The sequence below is a fragment of the Colossoma macropomum genome, unplaced genomic scaffold, assembly GCF_904425465.1.
Source record: "Colossoma macropomum unplaced genomic scaffold, Colossoma_macropomum, whole genome shotgun sequence".
Classification (NCBI taxonomy): Eukaryota; Metazoa; Chordata; class Actinopteri; order Characiformes; family Serrasalmidae; genus Colossoma; species Colossoma macropomum.
Genome location: NW_023494803.1, coordinates 6,134,102 through 6,156,254, shown reverse-complemented (window position 1 = coordinate 6,156,254; position 22,153 = coordinate 6,134,102). Strand labels below are relative to the sequence as shown.

At 40.4% G+C, this 22,153-nt stretch overlaps 1 protein-coding gene across 1 annotated transcript in view; it reads right to left on the bottom strand.

Moving 5' to 3' along the window:
* dlgap2a (discs, large (Drosophila) homolog-associated protein 2a) overlaps nucleotides 1-22,153 on the bottom strand; it is a 404,743-nt gene that overhangs the window by 25,366 nt on the left and 357,224 nt on the right. The window contains exons 13-14 of the mRNA XM_036593314.1: nucleotides 7,960-8,112; nucleotides 5,963-6,201 (exon numbers count right to left, since the gene is read on the bottom strand). Of these exons, the coding sequence (XP_036449207.1) occupies nucleotides 5,963-6,201; nucleotides 7,960-8,112 (392 nt within the window). The remainder of the gene's footprint in view (nucleotides 1-5,962; nucleotides 6,202-7,959; nucleotides 8,113-22,153) is intronic.

The following is a 22,153-nucleotide window of genomic DNA, read 5'->3' as shown; positions in this document are numbered from 1 at the left end:
TAAAGCAACAAAATCATAAACTGTGCAACTCTACAGCTTCCTGCAGTGGTTTGAAAGGTTATCTATGTGAATCTGTATACTGTAGTGCAAAAATTGGTATCTTGGCAAGCGAAATTATTCTAAATCCAGTCAATATATCTAACATTTCTCAATTAAAGATTATTGCAAGATTGTTAGAAGACTATTTAACTTATTTTCCTTGCTTTAAGCAGATTTCTTAGAAGAAACAAAATAATCTGCCAATATAGCGAGATAATGTGACTTACTAAAATCACTTAAAGCATCTACAAATCAGTTAAGTAATGTAATAACAAGCTTACAATAATGTCAAAATGAAAAATACTGGCTATATTGACTAAATTTAAGATGATTTCACTTGTCAAGACACCACTTTTTCCAGTGTGGCACACAATTTCTGGCATTTTAGTGGCAATATGTTACTGCTAATATCAGTCATACAGAATGCAGTCCAATCTGGAAAAGAGTATAATCCAATACCTTCTGTCACCATCGTTCATTATTTCAACTGCTGTCTCATCTCAATTGCTCTCTTTCTGTCTGGCTGTGTCTGAAATAGTATACTGTGTACTGTATACTGCATCAGTATATAATGTATACTGCATGCTGTTCTTAATAAAGCTGTGTGCTGTATTACAGGACAAGGGTGCGACTAGCCTGCCAACATCAGAGACTAAGCCAATCAGAACCGTCTCAACACCCACCCCATTTTCCTCAGCCCTCCAACCGCTGCTTAGCAACCGTCGCTAGCCACTTTTCAGCATGTACATTTGTACTTTAGTTAAGTGATGGGCTTGTGTGACTTTGAAAAGACACCCCATACCATGACAGATGGCAGGACGTTGTTTTCTACCCATCTCCAAAGCCACAAATAAATGTTTTCATCTGTGTGGTAAACCTGTGTGGTTTCCAAACACACCTGTTTTCCTCTGTTTGTGAGTCATTTCATTTATATTACATTGGTAGTCGAGCTAGTTTGACTGAATAATAAGTTCAACATGGTCAGGTTACGGTTCTGTGGAGGCCACTGACGTCCCTCCATACCAAACTTGTCAAACCATGTCTTGGACTGAATTACACCGAATTGCAAAGCAAAATAACCATGCAGTGATAATTCATTGCACATACAGGCCCGAAGCAGCACTGAACAAAGGAACAGCATGTGAAGACCTACTGTGGATTACTTTGAGCCCTGCATGTCTCTCCAGCTCATCTGCATATCCAGTGAGTCCTCACAGAAGCCCTAGCTGGGGTGTTTAGCTGTTCATGTTGCCATAATTAGCCACATTTGGCTGTAACATTATGCACTACTGTGCAGAAATGGGGACTGGAGTCAGTAAGCTGACTGACTTACAACTCAACTTGGAATCAGAATTCTGTCGAGCTTCGAATAACGAGGCATACGTTATAAAAAAACTTCAGACAGAAGAAGTTTTTATTTGATGGACGTATGCCACAAATGTAAAGTGAAACCCCTTAAAATCCCAGGCTTATTACATACTAAGGCTTATTATTCTGTACAACGACTAAAATGCAAACTAGCTGAGCTGTTTTTAGGTTATGAAAGTGGATAATAAAACTTCGGGCCTGTCAGTGGGCCTTGGCCATTTAAGGGGTTAAAGGAAAGTGGAAACAACTTTAAATGGTTGTCTAGCATGTAGTTTTTGATAGCGAGTATGCTAGCTTGCTCCAAAGCTACTGTAGCTTAAGTTGTCAGCTAATCTAGCTGATGTTTTAGTACATTACAGATCATACTCTCTTAAAACTTACTAAAACTTGAACTGAATTGACTTGTGAACATGTCATACATCTATGTGATGTTTAAGCTAGCTAGTGAGTTTGGCCAAAAATCGATTACTACTGCATTCATGTGAAAAGCAAGCCCGGGTTAGCAGTCCTCTAGCTCAGGGGTTCTCAACCTTTTCCACCCCAAGGCCCACCTATTTACAACTACAAAGCATAGGGAGCCACAGGAAAACTAAAAAGGTCTATAAATAAATTCTCTTTCTCTTTTCTTAAGCGCCGACATGGAAAACCTGAAAATCAGGGCCTGAAAAAAATCAGATCATACATTTTGGTTTAATCACAGGTCCCAAAATGTGCAGTTATGTTAACCCTCTACTGCACACATTATGAGAGCAATTAAAAAATATATAGTCAATTTTTTTGACTGCCTTTTTTGCATGAAAATGGTCTGTTTTTTGGATCTGTTTATTAAATTCAAAAACATAAAAAAATAATAGTAATAATGTGTGCATGGGTCCTTTTGGAGTATATTGCCTTGAGGTAACATTGTGTGACAATGGGAAGAAATAGTATAGATCCATGTTCCCTGAAGTGGTGAGACCTGGCTTGTGGCTGGCTAAATCCATTCTACTGTCACACAATGTTGCCTCTAGGCAACAAACATATTTCTGCAAACTGTCAAAAAAAAATTGATACTGAATGTTAACAAAGAGGTTTAAATGTGCCCACTAAGAGATTTTTATTGACTTACTCAAGCTCTTCTCTTTATAGTTAACCCTATGATTGTCTTTAAATTTGTATAATGTCACTGTAAAGTGAGGAAAATGAATTTGTTGCCCTGAAGCAACATCATGCAATAAAGGGTTAAAAAATATATTTGCAGAGATGTTAAAAAAGGGTAAAAAAAAGCAAAAAGAATAAAAATGTATGAGGTGGACGTGGACTATAGTTTGAAGCTGCAGCACATTGCACTTTCACAGAAAATACTCCACTGCCTTTGGTCTTGAGATTTCTCTTCAGTTTTGAGGTTATTTGTGATTCATTTGAAATAGCCAAACCTCACTCCACTCACCAGGTTTTTTGGATCAGCTTCATCACAAAAACAAATGCATATCTTCACTATTATTTTACTTTACAGCAGGTGCAGAAACAAGAGCAAATGAGGGTCTGTAAAGAGTCAGACGTTTAAAACAGGCAGATTATGCTGGCGGTACAGCGCCAACGGGCTGCTAGAAGAGGACTGCAAGCTCTCTTGATGAATTCCCTCGTTTTATCATAGACTGTCTGCAGCCAGGGTTCGTTTGGAAGGTGGCCCACAGGTTTTTGCCAGACCACAGTTCAGCTGTCTGCTGCAGACCCAAATATGGGTGAAGTGTTCATAGATGTCAAAATGGAGCGAACTAAAGAAAAAGTCTGGTAGGTCCACACCAAACAAGGCAGGTGTGAAAGCACCCTGAGAAACTTCCCCATCTCTGGCTCGCTAACTGTCTGCATCTCGCAGCTGCGTTGTCTCAAATTGATGACGTGCAGTCTTTATTTGTACGTATATTGGCTATTAAGTTAATCTTTTTCCATTTACATTTTTATGGCTTAAAGTGACATTACTGGCCCACTACGAACTACTGCCTCCCCAGAGTTCAGGCCTGTGAACCATTACAGGGTGCTCTGCGGCCCACTGGTGGTTCACGGACCACAGGTTGAGAAACCCTGCTCTAGCTAACCACCAAGCACAAGCTACTGTGCAGTGAGAGTAAACAATCTTGCTGGTCACACTTCTTCTATTTTACAGGCCCACCTAACCAGCTTTGAATTGATTCTAACATCATTTAGGGACTTCACTGGGCTGAATATGTTTGTTCTACAACAGAAGCCTTCATTCTGAGCAAAGACGAGCAAACGTGCCTCCTATCATCTCATGAAGCAGGTTTATGAAGTGGGTGTTAGTGAAAGTTGCATCTGAACAGTGCTGGGTGTCATGGTGATGAAACAGTGAGGAAGCAAACACAAACACACACACACACACACACACACACACACAGAGTGTTATTATTGTATGAGTCTGCTTTATTCCAGCACTGGCTTGACATTTCAGATGGCACAGAGCGATGGCATCACTCATGCCAAACCCGCCCCGAGCCAGCGAGATAGGGAGAGAGAGAGAAAGAGAGAGAGAGAGAGAGAGTGCAGTGTGGACTGAATCAAATTGAGTGAGTGCGAGATCGAAAGAGGGGCTAGAGGTGGAGAATATAAAACAGAGAGTTTGGTAGAAACTATCAAAGGAAGGAGGACGAGAACGAGTGAGTTTGGCAGCAGGAGGACGAGAAAGCGAGAGAGCTCATTCAGGGAAGCAGAGAGAGTCTGAGTTGAATCTTAATTAATGGATTGCGGTACGATGAGTCACTGCAAGCTATTTTTAGAAAGAGCAACAATGCAGGAGGCGTGACTGTTTGTGTGTGTATGTGTGTGTACACTGACCCACAATGTTTTGACTGAGTGGACTTCAAAGATTTGACCGTATGTGTCTGCATACCTGGAGCCGTATTAGAGAAACTTCCTCTCCTCCATCCCAGGTTGACACTAATTCGTATTACAGAAGCAAATCTTATCCTAATTTAAGAATCTTATCTCACAGCATCATAACTAATCTCAAGTTAGGAAAATCATGATTCACTCAAGGTCAGTAATCAACTGTCATGTCTATGACTGGCGATGTTTATGTCTCGCCCTCAGCCGGGATAAACACATGATTGAAATGATGTAAACAAAAATGTAAGTTGGCTAGACATCTAGCAGACACTCTTAACATGAGAGACAGAATAAGCATGTTTATTACTGCCTGAGCAGTGATTTGAACCCCAGGCTCCAGCATGCAAGGCTGTAACGTAACCCACTACACTGATACTATGAAAGAGCTCCACAGAGCCGCCTCAAATCCCTATTTTTTTGATTTAGAAAGTTTGGTGCCCCTTACTAATGTTTGTCTGTTTGTTGTTCAAAAAAACACTACGAAATATCTTTAGTGCTTTAATTGATGGGATTTCCAGTGCTGTGGTGATGCATGACCTAACAACGGGTCAGAGTTATCGGAGCATTGTAAACGAAAAGGAGAGAGTTTACAGGTTGACAAATAAACGGGAAATCTTGTAACAGTCAACATTAGGGGTTTAACGATACTGAAGCTGAAACTGAAACCGCAATACACACGTCCACAGTTTCGTACGCCACCTTCCAGAACCATGATATCCCCTCCCAACCTCAACCTGTGGCCACCACTGCTGGTGCAGCCTTTTGAGCTCTCATTACATTATAAATGTAACAAAACTCATTTTTCATTTTACAGTTAACACAATCAAATATGCAAATCATGAAATTATTATTCTGTTTCAATTTAGGGCAAGCCATACACCATGTATTTTAATGTTCCTTTCTTTAGGGTTCTAAGTTGTTGGTGATTTAATTTTTCTTATTTACTTATTTGGAAATAACTGCTCAGATGTCTGCTGAGTGGAGAGGCTTTCCTATAAGAGTCCCGTTTAAGTGCTTTTGTTTTAATGCCCTTACTCACTTCATCTCACCTCAGATGATACTCTGCGAATAAATGCTTTGACTTTTGTTGTTGTTAGCCATGTAAACCTTAGCATGCTAACTAGCAAGCTGGCCGAGTAAGTGATGAAGTTGTTTCAGCAGTCATGTATAACAGATGGAGTAGTTTGCAACCTAAAAGCCAGCAAATTAAATGCTATAGCTTTCACATATTGCACATTTAAAGTAGTTTACTGCTACTGCTAATAAACAGCTTTGCCCATCATTATTTTGGGGTTTGAAAGAGGAAATCCATCAAGTTGAAATGATTTCTAGGCAAGTTCATGTACACTTAACCCCTTGTGCTGCCAAGAGCTCATTTAATAAACTTCACTTGAGCTAATAAAGTAATGGAACCGGCCTTAAGGTGGTGCCAGAGATTTCTTGGAAGAAAATGATGAGGCCAACTGGACAAGGGCACGATAAAACTGGTACTGAAATGGATGATGGGACTTTGGGGTTACTTCTGAGGAGATGCTAAAGAGCGATGAAGCTTGTGAATCCCAAACTAACCCATGAGCTCTATTTCCAGGCCAAAGGCTGAGCTGATCCTGAGATGAATGGCCATGAAAAACACAATTACTATACACATGAAATATGCGCATCTGTGACTAACCTGTATCCCTATAGAGGATCTGGGTGTTTTCAGGTACTCCTCAGCTTTGGACACCAGTACCGCTTTGTCGCAGGTCATCACGGAGCTGTGGCTGTCGGTGGACGGGTGTCTCTTTCCTGCCATCGCCATGGCTGCTGCCTCCATGGCGATGGTGACTGCCTTGGCGCTGTCCAAGCTGTCTGTGGAGTTGTAGAGAGCTCGGCCTAAACCCAGCCCCAGGCCCTCCGAGCCCCACAAACCTGGGCCGCAGGACAACAGGACAGAAAACAATAAAGAGTGATGTCATAATACAAGAACAAAATACAGAAAGTAGGACCATAATAGCCCATAACGAAAACAGAATAAAAACAAAAATAAAGATCAAAATACTGTGATGTCATAATAGAAGAATAGAAAGTGAGGCTGTATTTGCTCATAATAGGAGAACATGATAAAAAGAAAGGCCGTGATGTCATAACAGAACTACAAGATGCAGTGAGGTCACAACAGAAGAATAGAAAGTGAGTGAATAATTGCTCATAGCAGGAGAATTGAATACAACCCCATTTCCAAAAAAGTTGGGACGCTGTGCAAAATGTAAATAAAAACAAAATGCAATGATGTGCAAAACAAAAACCCTATAGTTCACTGAAAATAGTACAAAGACAACATATCAAATGTCGAAACTGAGAAATTTTAGTGTTTTTTGAAAAATATTTGCCCATTTTGAATTTGATGCCAACACCACGTTCCAAAAAGTTGGGAAGTGGGGGCAACAAATGGCTGGTACAGTTGTGTAATGCTAAAAAAAACACCTGGTGGTTAATTGGCAACAGGTCAGTAACATGATTGAGTATAAAAAGAGCATCTCAGAGAGTCTTTCAGAAGTAAAGATGAGGAGGGGTTCACCACTCTGTGAAATACTGCACAGGCAAATGACGCTGCAACTCAGGAATAACGTTTCACAAGGTAAAATAGTAAAGAACTTCTGCTTTTCATCATCTACGCTACATAATGTCATTAAAAGATACTGTGGAAAAATAGAAAACAATCAAACTATGATTGTTGTGATGGAAACTATGGAGCTGTATTTCAGTAGTTTTTACCAAGGTTTAGTTCTGACACACAAACATCAACTTAGACTAATCAACTTAATCCCCAAGATCAGCTTAGTCTGATTAAATTGTTAGTTTGGTAAAAATGAAACGTACACAATTTTCCCCATTAGTCTCAGATTAAGTCCCTCAGCAAAGTTTGTTTAATGTCCGAGGTTTGCTTCTTTAATTTTACACTGAAGCTACGAAGCTAATGTAGCTAACAAATACTGTATTCTACTTGTGTTGCTTTTAAGTCAAGCTATTACTGCTCAAAGGTTTAGAATAACTTGTCAAATTAAACATATATTTATTGATTTCTTTATTTTTTATGTATAATAATAAATTATACAATGTAGATTTAAATACTATAAAATGTAGATACCAAAATGTATTTTTAGATTTGTAAATAATATTTTGGAACCAATAACAAAAAGCTATTAAATGACTAATCACACACTGCAGTTTTCTGTTTACAGTCATTTCTGTCATGTTTTCTGTCTTTACATGTAATAATCACTTTTAAAATGTTGGTCATTCTGGATATTAATTTTATTACAATAATGCTTGATGTTCTACAGCTCTGTTCATCATTCTGGAAACATCTAACATCTCTTCATTTTTAAGATGAGTGGCACTTCATGGAACTGGCTTCTAACTGGCTCACTCACTCACTCATGTTTAGCAGGCAGAAAATCTCCACAAGGGGGCACCATTAGCCATCAGATAGCTTTCGGTTCTTTTTAAGAGTAGTGCTTAGAACCAATGACACTGTGTGGCCTTGTTTTTATATCTTTCAACTTATTATCTGAAAACTGACAAACTATGTTACATTCAAAGCTTTTTTTTATTGTAAGCAATGATTCCAAACTTTTGATCTATATTGTAAGTGAATCAGATTGGTCAGTGTGTGGTGCTGCTGACCTCCTCTGGCCAGGCGGCCCTCGTGGTAGGCGTCCTGTGTCGACTCGGTGCTGCTCTGTGCCGTGATGGAGATGAGGGGTTTGGAGGTGCTGCGAGGGGGCACGGGAGGGGGCGTCCGCTTATAGGTGGGAGTGCTGGGGGTGTAGGTGACCGCTGGGTAGGAGAGACAGAGAGAGACAGAGAGAAACAGATGTTTAGAGTTTTAATTATCTGTTCAATTTGAACAGATAATTAAGCAAACATTTTAAGAGCTGTTATAATATCAGTATTTACACATAATCATTTGTGAATATATGTCAAATACACTGTTCCACTCATTGGCCACTTTACTGGAAAAATCTACCTTGTACTTCCACTCACTGTATGAGTTCCACCCACCATAAACAGAAGTGTATGAATGTCTGAGACCACCTCTCATTTATTTAACGTCAAGTTCATGTTCAACATCAGGAAAAAAGCAGGAAACATAAATTTAACAGAAAATTACACGGAGGCTTCTGTTCAGTCTTCGATGTTGGTTGCATTTTATGCTTTTTTCCGATCTGAAGGAAGAATAAAGATTTAAACACTGTTTATCTGACGAGGACAGCTGGTGGTCTACCAGCTCTTGTATGGCTGTTGAGTCCCATTTTCTCCATGTTTTATTCACATATTTTCATTTGACTTTTGATTTCTAATTAAACAAATGAAGGATGGTCTCTAAATTTTGCACAGTTCTGTAAAATGAATGCAAACATTTACCAGACGATTCCAGATGGCCACAGTTTTAAAGCACAAAAAAACAAACTTAGCAAGAAACTTTTACCCACATACCAAAAACCAGCACTTTAAATGAAGCGTGACACGTGAGTGTCACTGCATTAAAGAAGTTGCTGAGAAAGTGTGGAAACTGTGAGCTTTAAAATATACTTCCCTCTTCTGGTGTAAGCGTGAGTCTATGTGAGCGTGTGATGAAGACTGCTGACAGTTATCTCCACTCGTCCTGCTCTGGTGATGAGCGAGGGATTAGCCTCCAAACTCTTTCTTTCAAGTGCAAATGAAAGCGCTCCTCTAATCCAGCCAGATGGACCACTAAATGGCTTTTTTCGGGCTTGATCGGCCCTCTGTCGCCTTTTTAAACGGAACTCTTTGTCAGACGAGCAGACTGGAGGGTGTTAGCAGTAGAAATTCCTCCTCCTTCAGCTCAGCGGGGAGAGAGGTGAGCAGTGAGGGTCAAGGTGTGCCCACTCACTGACCCTCCCTGGAGGACTTCATTAGAGACAGGGGCCTTTTGTTCAGCTGCAATTTTTGATGCAGTTGTAATAAATATACAGTTAATAAAGCTGCAGTGAAGTTTCATGAAAGACTAGCAGTGATTACAGCTGTCTGTGTGGGTTTATTAGAGGCAGTTAAAGCTGGAAGTTTTTCCCCTCTACAATTAATCCCTATACAACTTAAACCATGAGTCTTTGTCCCCGGAGTGACTGGGCATGTCTATGATGGTCATAGTAAAACATATTATCCATGGGCGACATTTGGGGAAGGCACAGGGGACATTTGCCCCTGCTAAAATGGTCGTCAACTCACTTTAATTACGGCCTATTGACAACTGTCAAAACTATCTATTATGTATTCTCACGTTTCGTGTGACGTCACACCGTATAGTTGTCGCCATTTTGAGGAGCGAATCAGGGAGTGACTGCGCCGAGCGATGCCTTCAATTTGCTGTGCTTTGTGAATGATTCACCCGCAAGACGAGACAGAAACCGAGAATGACGAGAGACACACAGACCTTTAATTCAGTGTTTTCACTCCAGGCTTGGAGCCGCTGCACTGTATAGTTTAGTGTTTCTCTCTGTTGTTCACGCCTCGTTCAGCTCAAGAAGGGATTAATTAGCTAATAATATCAGATATTTTAACCAGGAAACCACAGTTATGCAGTGCAGGGGTTTCAGGACTGGAGCTGAACTCTGAACTAACCAAACTAGCAAACTTACAGAATCACGTCTGTCGAAACACGACATCGCTTTCCGACCCACGACATTCAGTCTGATATTTAACGTTTATGTTTCTCCATTCAAACGTCATTTAAATCAGAAACAGAGAGTAAAGTTATACCGGCTGTTTGCAGCTCCGTTAGGGGGGACGACTGTTTATCTCTCAGCTGTTAACATTAGCAAAAGTTCTCTAAAGGCCAGCATTGATCTCATCTGTGTTAGTTAGCTGATGTCGTTCTTCAAGGAGTTTTTTCTCCTCTTTATGCAACAACATGGGATCCTTTACCCACCCTGATGTGAAGAGCCGGTGGGCTTCTGTGCTTTTAAATACTTTGAGAGACTCTCCAGAACAGGCGGGGGGGTTGTGTATGAGATAAATATAAACGTCAGGAAAACACAAGTTTGGTAGCTTTTCCGACAGTTAAACAGGACCAGGAGTTCGGGGGAAACTGTATGAGGATCGCAACCTTGTCAAGGTAATGTTTTTTCTCTTCCAAAGTAAGGTGAGTAATTCAGGCCATCTTCCACCTCAAGTTACATTCCTGCGGAGCAGCAAAGCCAGAAATGTGGTCCCAAATATGGCGGCCACAACAGAAAACATCACGTGACTGAAACCCTAGGATAGAGACTGGTCTGCAATGTACTATGTACAACGCAATGCAATGTACTATCGAAATGCGTACTATGCCACGATCAAGAGCCTAGCTAGTAACACAGTCTCTACTCTGCTAGCAGATAGACTTTCAAAAACTATGGACACTCACGGTTAACTTGTGTGCTCAAAACAGCCACTGAGGCCCACAGCGTCCACGGAGGAGGTCCGGCAAAGGAAAGTGACTGGATCAGATGCTGACTCTGCTATGGGTTACTACAAGGAATTGTATTTTGGTGTACTGGACAAAACGGTTGAACCATGATCGGTTTCAGGAAAATGACATGGAAACGCTAATCACCCTGAACAACATTCTCAGATGTCAGATCTAGGCCTAGATAATGTCAGTAATCTCTTTAAATTGCTCCTGACCATGCCAATGAGCAGCACACCATGCGAAAGGAAGTCTTCATGCTTGAGTCAATTGAAAACTTACATAAGAAACACTACGAGTCAGGGTAGACTGACGTTGCAGGGCTGAATATTGAACGGGCCATTCACACGGACTGAAAAAACAGCCAATGTTTTATACTTACTATATAGTTGACTGAGATGGCTTGCCCAACCCTAGACAAGTCTTAAACGCTGAAATACACTAAAATATGGTGTGTGTGCACTGCTGCGATTCACGTTCATCCTTCTTTACGTATTACCATCACCCGCACAGGCTGAAAAAGAATGTCTGGCTCAATGTTTAGGTCTTAAATGCAAAATCAATATTTTACTGATGAAGACATGATGACTATAGTAGATGATTGGCTCACATCCTCAGAAGACACCTTCACCAAGTATTGACAGAGTTTTCTTTTAAATTCTCTTTCAACGTGCTCGCAAACATCAGATTCATTCACGCGGGGAAGGGGTCAGAAGCACCATCCACACTACAAATTGTTCTTCCACACATTGCATGCAATTACACATTTCCACCAGAGGGGTCTCCAAATCTCAAAGCTTTGGTGCAGCTTTAACTTTAACTGACACTTTCAAAGTGGTTTACTAATCATTGTAAAATTAGTTGTCAGTTGTTTATGAGTTCTTATGAGTACTTATTATGAGTACACTTGCAACTGAAATATGCCCATTTATGAACTTTTACTTCCATGTCATGTTATCGCGAAAACAGATTATTATTATCTGTTTATATTCACATAAAGGCTTTTCAATATGCTCACTGCTGAAAGATTACAATGAATTGATATTCAACTCATTTGTCAAGTTGAGTAAACTTTAATTCTAAAGCACATTTAAAGTTGGCCAAAGTGCTGCACAATAAAATCAACTACCAGTGATTTGTCAAAACTGCACAACAAGTTCAACAAGGAAAACTGCAAATAAAAACAAATCAAAAGAAAAAAAATTAAACAAACTAGAAAAGCTACTGATGGTGAGACAGAAAAACTATGAATGAACAGATGACTGAATGCATAGTCTTTAAAAGGATGCGAATTACTGAGAAAATAGGTTTTTTAAAAACACTGAAATATCTATTGTGGAGGATTCCTCTATGAAATGTGGAAGACTGTTCCAGAGTCTCAGGGGCAGCTACAGAAAAGGCCCAGTCACCACTGAACCTCATTCAAGAGTGTAGAGTGGCTAAGAGCAACAGGATGGAAGACTGTAGGGCTTGTGAGGAGGAATGGAAGCAGAAGAGGTTATAAAATTTTAAATTCAACTCTATATTTCACTGGTAACCAGTATAGTGATGCAAGTACAGGGATAATGCTCTCCTTTTTCTCGGTACCAGTGAGGAGCCTTGCGGCTGCATTTTGGGCCAGCTATAGACTCGACTCAACAGATTCCAAAGTGCAGTGAGTTGTAATAATCAATATGAGAGAAATAAAAGCAAGAACAACTTTTTCCAGGTCCTTAAAAGGCAGGATGCTTTATGTTTCGCTATACTCCTGAGTTGGAAGAAGTTACTTCACACAACAGTGTTTATTTTCTTCATACAACTAAGAGCAGAATCATAGATAGACCAAGATTTTTTAAGTGGTTATGTATATTGGACGATAATGGCACCAGATCATTAACTAAAGCTCTGGCCGAATCAGAAAGTTCTCTCCAACAATCAGAAATGAGGTGCAGAGAGCCATTTCCGCCCGGTTCGAGCAGGAATTAGAGCTGTGTGTCATCTGCATAACAGTGATAGGGGATTTTGTACTTCTGAAAGATGCACACAACACAGCATGTATAAAGGGAAGAAAATAGGACCCAGGATAGAGCCCTGAGGTACCCCACAAGTAATAAGTGTTGAGGAGGAGGAAAATAGGTGCTGCGGAAGAGGTAAAATGACCCGTCTTGACAGAAAACGTTCTATTTTCCAGATAAGAGGCATAGCACTTCAGCGCATGTACCCTGGATGCCAATATGACACTTCAGGCAGCCCAACAAGATGGTGTGATCGCGCTAAGGTTGCACCGAGGTCTAAAAGAATTAAAACAACACACGTTAGATACCTTAAGAAGAGCTGACTCAATAATATGGTGTGCTGTAAAACCTGACTGAAATGTATCTTGGATATTATGTAGGCTTAAAACTGCAGAAAGTTGACAAAAAACAACATTCCCCAAAACATTTGACAAGAAAGGTAGCTTAGAAATTGGTGAACAAACTTATAACAAATTTACAGAAGACCTTATTAACATGTCATATAAATAGACTTATACCACATTTATAAGCTTGCTTAATTGTGTCATAATAGTAATAACAATCCATTGTTAAGAAGCAGACCTAAAAATAACACCTGTAATATTTCAGTTGCATTTCACAGATTTCAGCACCCCAATTGTACAGTCCTGCTGCTGCCAGACAATCAACCACTTTTAGGCTGGTCCGGTCAGTCTACACAAACTACGCAGCCAAAAGCATTTAACCACATAGCTTTAATCAGATCTGAGATCAGTTCACAAGAAGACAATAACTCCTGGCACCAAAGCAGACGGTTTTAAACAGAGCTGGGATCTGAGATCAGATCTGTTTACAAAAGCCATCCTGGCAAAACTAGCTAGCTCAAAACTGATCTAAGATAAGTTCATGACAAAGAACAGAACACCCACCATCAAACCACCTAGTCCTAAACAGATTTCTTGAGTCCCTCATTAAGAAGAGAACCACTGGCGTCAGACCAGCCAGCCTTAAACAGATCTCAGATCAGTAGCTTCAAATCCACAGGCCAAGGCCCAGCAGGCCAAATCTGGGCTATTAGATTGCTACTGTTTATAGAAAATTGGAATTAGTTTTCAAAGAACAAACGAGGCAGTGAGGCCAAAGAGAGAAAAAGTTGCGGCTGCTGAAGAAATAGATGTTACTGCCAAAAGAATCATGCAATAGGGAGTCATAAGTCCAGCCAATCTCCTCTGAATCGCACTCCATCCAGCATTCATCTGTTAACATGCATCGTTACAAAGAATGAGAGGAAAAAAGAGCAAGAAAGTGAGGCAGAGGGACATGGAGAGAGTCTTGATTTATTCTCTTTTTCAGTACAGCAGGGATTCAGCACACTCAGGTCATTGTAAATTTTAAAATGGGGAATTCAGAACTGATGAATAGGACTGAAGGAGGTGTTCAGGGACACGCCAGCATCTAACTGAGGCCGAGACGACTCAATGCAGCAGAACCACCACCAATCCCTGTGTTCGATATTTGTGAGTTGATTGGTTTCTATTGATCTATTTAAATGGCACGGTTTGGTATGCCAACGTAGTTTCTGGTTGAATTATGTCCATTCAAATGCACTATTTTAGCCAGAGTTTGTAGGCACCTGCTCATCCAGCCTTTCTTCTGAAATCAAGGACATTACTAGGGTTACAAGGGTATTAAGGGTTTTCTAGGAACATCGCTGTGGGGATTTGTTTGCACTGCCACAAGAACATTAGTGAGGTATGTTGGGTGATCGGCCAGGTTCTTTCACACCAAACTCAGCAAATGATTTGTCTATGGACTTTTTCTGCATGGCGAAAAAGCTAAACTCTATAATGCACAATTCTCTATAATGTCAATGACTGCTATAACATTCAGATTTCCGTTCTCTGAAACAAAGGGGCCCAAACCATTAAAACAGCCCACCGATTATCCCCCCTCCACCAAACGCTACAGTTAACACTATGCATTTGGGCACTGTTACTGTTTCGCTAAATTCCTGAGTTGAAGGAAGTTACCTCACACAACAGTGTTTATTTTCTTCACAAACTTAAGAGCAGAATCATAGATAGACAAAGACTTTTTAAAGTGGTTATGTACATTGAATGATAACGGCACCAGATCACTAGCTATAGCTCTGGCCGAATCAGAAAGCTCTCTCAAACAACCAGAAATGAGGTGCAGAGAGCCATTTTCACCTGGTTCAAGCAGGAATTAGAGCTGTGTGTCATCTACGTAATAGTGATTGGGGATTTTGTACTTTTGAAAGATGCACACAATACAGCATGTATAAAGAGAAGAAAATAGGACCCAGGATAGGTCCCTGAGGTACCCCACGAGTAGTAAGTGTTGAGGAGCAGGTAAATAGGTGTTGCGGAAGAGGAAAAATGACCCAGTTCTATTTTCCAGATAAGAGGCAAACCACTTCAGCGCAGTACCCTGGATGCCAACGCCACAGTTCAGGCAGTCCAACAAGACGGTGTGTCAAGAGCTGCACTAATGTCTGAAAGAATTAAAACAGCCCACCAATTATTCTCCCTCCACCAAACTCTACAGTTAACACACATTTGGGCACTGTTACTGTTTTGCTGTAGTCCTAAGTTGAAAGAACTTACCTCACACAACAGTGTTTATTTTCTTCACAGAGTTAAGAGCAGAATCATAGATAGACAAAGATTTTTTATTCCTCCTTCAACAAACACAAACATCTGGCATTACACATGGTGATCTTAGGCTTGTGTGCAACTGCTTGGCCACTGTGGATGTCACTGAAACCCAATCTATGAAGCTCCCGAAGAACATATCTTGTGCAGATGTTGCTTCAAGAGGCAGTTTAACAGGCACCTTACCAAAAGGAACTAGGATGTTGCAAATGCAGATATAGATATTTTATGTGCTACGTGCTTTAGCATGTATAGAGTATCATATGTAGACTGGGTCATGTATAGTGTGGTGGGTAACACCGCTGCACTCTAAATGGCAGGCTGGGGTTCAAGCACACCACAATAACTGTGCTTACAGTTGGCTAGAGCAGCTCTAGCAGGGCAGAAATTTGACAAAGCAACTTTGATGAAAGTCATTTAGCTTGTCAGCATGACTCATTCTACTGCCAGTGATGGTCTGTAGAGATTGCATGGCTGCATGCTTGATATTATGTTAGCATGTTAGCAATAGGTATGGCTGAAATAGCCAAACCCACTCCTTTTGGCCATGTGTTTTATTATGTGTGACTGTGTGATAAGCAGTGAGCAAGAAAATTCCAAGGCAAAATTTGAACCTAAATCTCGGCACCCGTGCTGCTAATGCTAAAGAGGAAAATGGACTCCTGTAGCTGATTTCTCAGTTTAATGGTGAGGTTGCTGACGTGTTCCACATTCATTTGTCACAGCATGTGACAACGAGTGACACTAATGAGAATAGACTCATGTGGACCAACATCTGCTCTTGGATGATAACGTAATTTTCCATCTCTGCAGCGTTTCTTGTCGCCCGACAAAGAAATGCTACAAACCAGCCTCAAGGCTGCTGATCCAGAATCTGCTTTAAATCTTTCATACCCTAACAAATACTAGATCCTAGATTAGCCACTTTAAATCTTAGAGGCTTTATACGCACGGACTCTGATGTGTAAAAAAGCACTCCTGCTCCGAGGTGCTTTGTGAATACGGCCCCGGAGATGCCCTTTTGATAGCGTGTTCCGAACATTAGGGATTATGGGGAATCGGATGCAGGTTTAAGAGCGTTTGCGGCAGTTCTGCTCGACTGAGTTCCAGCACACTAGAGCGAAGCTTGATAAAACACTTCAGACATAATGAAAGGGATTCAAACACTTTATCCCAACATGGCAATCTCTATTCATCAGCAAACACAATCAGGTGCTCAAGCTCATAAGAGAGACAAAGAAACAGCGAGCCAGTTTGTATATGTGCTCTGCGTGTGTCTATGTGAGTTCTAATGGCATGTGTGGTGCTGCAGACGGTATTTATGGCCCTCAGAAAACAGTGGCTCGTTTCGTGGGCTTTTAAAGCTATGCAAATGCGGCTGGCTCAGAATTAATGGAAAAGCTCCATTATGGTCAACGTCACTCTGCAGACGAGGCCGCACTGCAATCTAGGGGGCCATGCATCACCACTCCCTCCTCGACACGGATTCTAAAACCTCAATGCCTCTCCATAAACATCAAAGCATGGCAAGTTCGCGGAATGCCTCGGACTGAAATAGATTTTGTAGGATGTGGATGTGATTCCATGCGAGTCTATAAAATTTAGCGCTTCCCGAATGGTGCAAAAACATATAAAAACAGACATTTGGCCCAGGGGCTGGAAGAGCTAGGCTTTTGTCTTGAAGCAGCCTCCAACACATTGTTTGTCTAATTATGCTCCTTCTTTTGTTTACTCCTTAGCCCTTACAAAAATAGAGTTATTACTGTTATATCGGTATACTATTTAAATGCAGGCACTTATTTTGAAGACTGCCAACATAGGGACTTCATAATACATGCATAAGCATAGAATAGCATATTTGTAAAGCTTACTTGAGTATTTATGAACAGCTTATGCTAAAGCCAGGTCTATAAATAATTGGCTGGTGACAAACTTACTGGTATTTCAACTGTCTACCACGGCACTGGAGTTAACATTAAACTAGAAAAGTAAAAGTTGTGACCGAACTTTACGTTGGCTTGACAAAGCCGATTCTATAAAATCCCAGGTGGTTGCTAAGTTGTTGCTATGTTGCTATGCATTGCCAGGTGGTAACAAAGATGTTTCTAGGCCATTGCTATGGAATCCTGGGTAGTTGCTAAGGTGTTCCAGGGCTGTTGCTTTGGTGTCCCAGGTGGTTTTAAGGTGTTAATAGGCCATTGCCATGTTATCCCAAGTGGTTGCTAAGGCGTTACTAGGCTGTCACTACGCCCTTGCTATGGTATCTCATATATGCTGCTTTAGAACAAATGGCCAGATCAAGAACACCCTCCAGAAGGTAGGCATATCTGCGTCAAAGCTAACAATCAAAAGAAGACCAGAGACAATACAGCGGCTTTACCACAAGATACAAACCACTGTTAAGTCTTAAAAACAGGAAGGCCAGATTAGAGTTTGCCGAAAAAACTGAAAAAATCCTGTACAGTTCTGGAACAACAGATGAGACAAAGATCAACTTGTACCAGTATGGTGGGAAGAGAAGATGGAGAATGGAAGAAACTGCTAATGATTCAAAGCATACCAGCGCATCTGTAAAGCACAACACTGTATTGGCATGAAAGCCCTTGACTTAAAGTGACAGACATTTGTCCCATTTATAACACACTTATAAAGCAAGACTCCCAAGTAATCGCACTAAGGGAGAGGCCTAGTTAAGAATGTCCTACATATTTCTACTTGAGTCCAACTCGTTAAAGTCTCAGGCTTATTACATACTAAGGCTTTTATTCAGTAACTTCAGGGACTTCAATGCAAACTGGTTGCAAAATTCATAGGTTATTGAAGTGTGTTATAAAACTTTGGGCCTGCCGTTTAAGGAATTAAGGGGTTAAGTACAAAAGTGTAATTTCTATTAAGAAGATCTTTAACAACTGACTATTTATCAGAACTAGTTCTTAATATAACTCAAAATAATATAACGTAATATCTTTCGATGCGTAAATACATGAAGCAATTTGTAGTATTTTTGTACTTTTGTACTTCTAGGGTATTTCTGCTTTTACTCAAGTACAAATGTTTTGTAGGGGAGTATATTCATGCAAATATGTAAGAAAACATGTATAAAAATTATCACTTAAGTTTGAGGGCATCAGTAGTTTTAACAAAACTGATACATGGCATTCTTCACTAGGCTTCTGCCAATGCTCGTTCCAATATTTGAGATGTTTTATAACAGTGTTGTAAATGGAACAGATGTCTGTACATGGTTTAAGGGTAAAATAATGGAAACGTGAACAAAAAAATGTTTTTATCTGGGAACTATTTGGAATGATAGCACTTTGCATGTACCTCTGCACCACTGAAAATAGGTTTTAGGCCAAAAGCTTATCTCAATGAGGCAGCACATTTAGAACCATTTCATCTAATAACTATCTGTGTGGCATTACACTCCTCAGACGTCTGGTTCACCACTACTGTGAACAATTCTGACACGACAATGGAACATTTCATATCAAACCACTCTGAATGACTTTTTTACATTGTAACCATTGAATTTTACAGAATTTTTGAAAATCAGTTGAATTTCCCTTGAGCCTTAAAATTCGGACCCAACTTTTCTTTGCTCTACAGTGTATTGCATTGCAGCAAAAGAGAAAGAAAGACAAAGAGGAGGAGAAAGAGAATGAGGGAAAGAACAGGAAAACAGGACTGATGTACAGAGTCGTGATAAAAGCCAGCCTCAGCCATCACCTCTGCTGCTCTGGCCACTGTGCAGCGACAGCTATAAAGCAGAGGAGGGCACTCTTTATGGAGATGTAACTCATATAATGAAGGCAGGCGGTGCCCCGGTGCCAACGTTGGCTCAGCACTGGTTGGACGTTGGCCGCAGTGACCGTGGTCGCTGCCACAGTGAGTGATGGGGACATGGTGGCTAAAGTGCTGCAGTCTAAGACAAAAGTGCCTGACAGAGCGCGGGCGCTTCCTGTGGATGGATGGCAGGACCCTTCCGGCTAAATATAGAGCCACGTCTGACAAAAAGAGAGGACAGAGGAGAAGGTGACCAAGGTGAGTATGTGAGAGAAAGAGAAAGAGAGAAAAAGATGGACACCAAAGAGCCAGGAGAGTGATTGAAAATCACATCGAACATTTCATTAATAAAATAGGACACAATTATTATCAGCTACTGTCCTGTGCATCCACCATTTTTTAAATTTCAAGTCAAGCAGTAGCCAAGTTTACATGCAGCCTGATAATCCATCAATAATCTGACCAATAGCTCAATCGGAATATATGTTCATGTATACACCTTAATTGGAATAGACTAGTCTGACTGAGGCCATTCGGAATACAATCTCTATCTGATTGAACGAGGTGGGAAAACCTGTAAATAATCCGTTAAACAGAAGAATAATATCCATGTAAACTCCTGTATCTGATTACATTCCCAATCGGAAAGTTTAAGGATGTTCTGTGCATGTGTCTCGTGTCATAATGAAAGTTTATAACGTCCAACATGGTGGAGCAGAAACTGTAGAGGAGACGAAGTTTATGCTCTGATCTTTAAAAGACAGCAGTGGGACGGACGTCCAGCTTATGTGTCTCAGAACACGACGTCTTCCTCTTGGCCTTCTTTAATAAGTACATGTGAAGGACGTTTTCCTGAGTCTGACATCATTTTAAAGTGAATAAAAACACAAGCACTGCTCACTGCTGCTCATCTCACTCTGACTGGACTCACGTGATGCTTGTTGTCATGGTAACGTCTATACATTAGAGTGGTTCTCTATGCATGCACGTAATTTTGGACCGGAATACTTGTAGTGAGCATGTAAACAGAGATTTTCCATCAGACTGTTGAGTAGAGTAAGCATTAACACCTCAGTCTTAATCTATAACCAGAATGTATTCAATCTGACTGGCAAAAATCTTTGCACGTAAACACAGACAGTGAATAAGTAAAGCTTATTCATTTTTCAGCATCAGGGAAAAAAGCAGAAAAGAATTAAGAGAAAATCACATACAAACCTCAGTGACTAAGCATAATATCACATTTTAAAGTATTTACTGTGTCCACTCTTTGCTTTTATTTCAGCTTCCATTCTTTTCGAGAGGTCTGCTTTCAGTTTCTCAAAAAAGTCTGCAGGGATATTTTTTTGTCCACACCTCAAAAGTTCAGTCTTAGAGGCTGGTTTCACTTTGTGCTTCTTGCAATCCAAATAATCCCAAACACATTCAGTGATGTTAATATCTTGGCCAGTGTCAGTGCTGTGAATGAGCCCAGTGGGCCTATACTTACCCATTTTGATCACTGGCCCAACTGCTCATATGTACTTTCAGTATTGAAATCTTATGAATAAATAAAATGAAATCTAAAATAAAACAAATTAAACACTCTCAGACGCTCCGCTACACCTTTCAATGCTAATTCATGAGAAGGAGTTTACAGAGTACTGCATTAGCAGTGATGCTATCATTTTGGAGATGAGATGAGAGGAGGATCATTAGAATTTGAAGCATATGAACATGTCAGAAATCACCGGCATATTAAAGTCATTCTGGTCATTATTGCTCCTGTGTGCCTTATTATCAGCTCAAAGTGTTATGTGTTCTGGTAGATTAGCAAGCTGTTATTTTTCCATTTTTTTCCCTACTGCACTGTTTTAACTTTGCAAACATCTCATTTAAGCATCCTCCACACGCCTGTGACGACAGCATGTTGTGCATCCTAAATGCATGTCTTATAAAATTATTTTATGATTCGAGAATTCTTTAAATACAAACCCTATTCCAAAAAAAGACAGAAGGTAAAATGCAAATAAAAACAGAACACAGTGATTTATAAATCTACTTTGACTTGGATTTCTTTCCAAATTTCTCCCAAATTTAGTGATATTCAGTTCCACCCACTAGTTAGCGCTCCCCAAATCACATGCTACCACCAGCACTAGGAGGGTGGAGCAAAACACAAGCTTCCTCTGAGCCATGTGAAGCGCCACTGCGTCTTTTTGAACTGTCATTAACGTAACGTCACTGGACAGCTGAATGTGCTTGGAGGAGAACGTTAATCGCCAGCTCTGTTACGTCAGCTAAGCTGGCTAGCATCATACTGAGTGACGGGGGAGAGGGAGGGCCATCCTACCCACCCACAGAGAGCGAGGCCAATTGTGCTGTTTTTGACTCCCGCCCATGGGTCTACAGCAACACAGGGGATCAAACTAGTGATCTCCTGATGATAGGGCCAACGTTTCTTAAACAAAATCAGTACAAGGACAAAATGTGTCAAATTTTACCTTATCAACTTCATTGTTTTTGTGAATATACGCTCATTCCGAAATTGATTCATTCACATTCCAAAAATGTTGGGACAAGGACAATTTAAGACTAGAAACATTGTAAAACGTTTAGAAAAAACTTAAACAGATGATACAATAATGCTCAGACATAAAAGGAAAAAGTGTTCTGTGGTCAACCTATCAGAGTGTTTATGGAAATATTGGACATTCTCTGGACATAAGAAGAAAAGAAGATTGTTCCATCCAGTGTTACCAGTGTAAAGTTCAAAAGCCAGAGGGGGGTATTAGTGGGTAACCTGCACATCTCTGAAGGCACCATTAACACTGAACGCATTTTGAGCAATATATGCTGCCTTTTAGACACTGTCTTTTTCAGGGACACCTATGCTTATTTCACCATGAAGTTCAAAAGGTAAAACATAAAATATTGTATTGTACTGTTTTCTATTTTGTCCCTATAGGAAAGTCTATTCACTCCTGGCAATGCCGCCG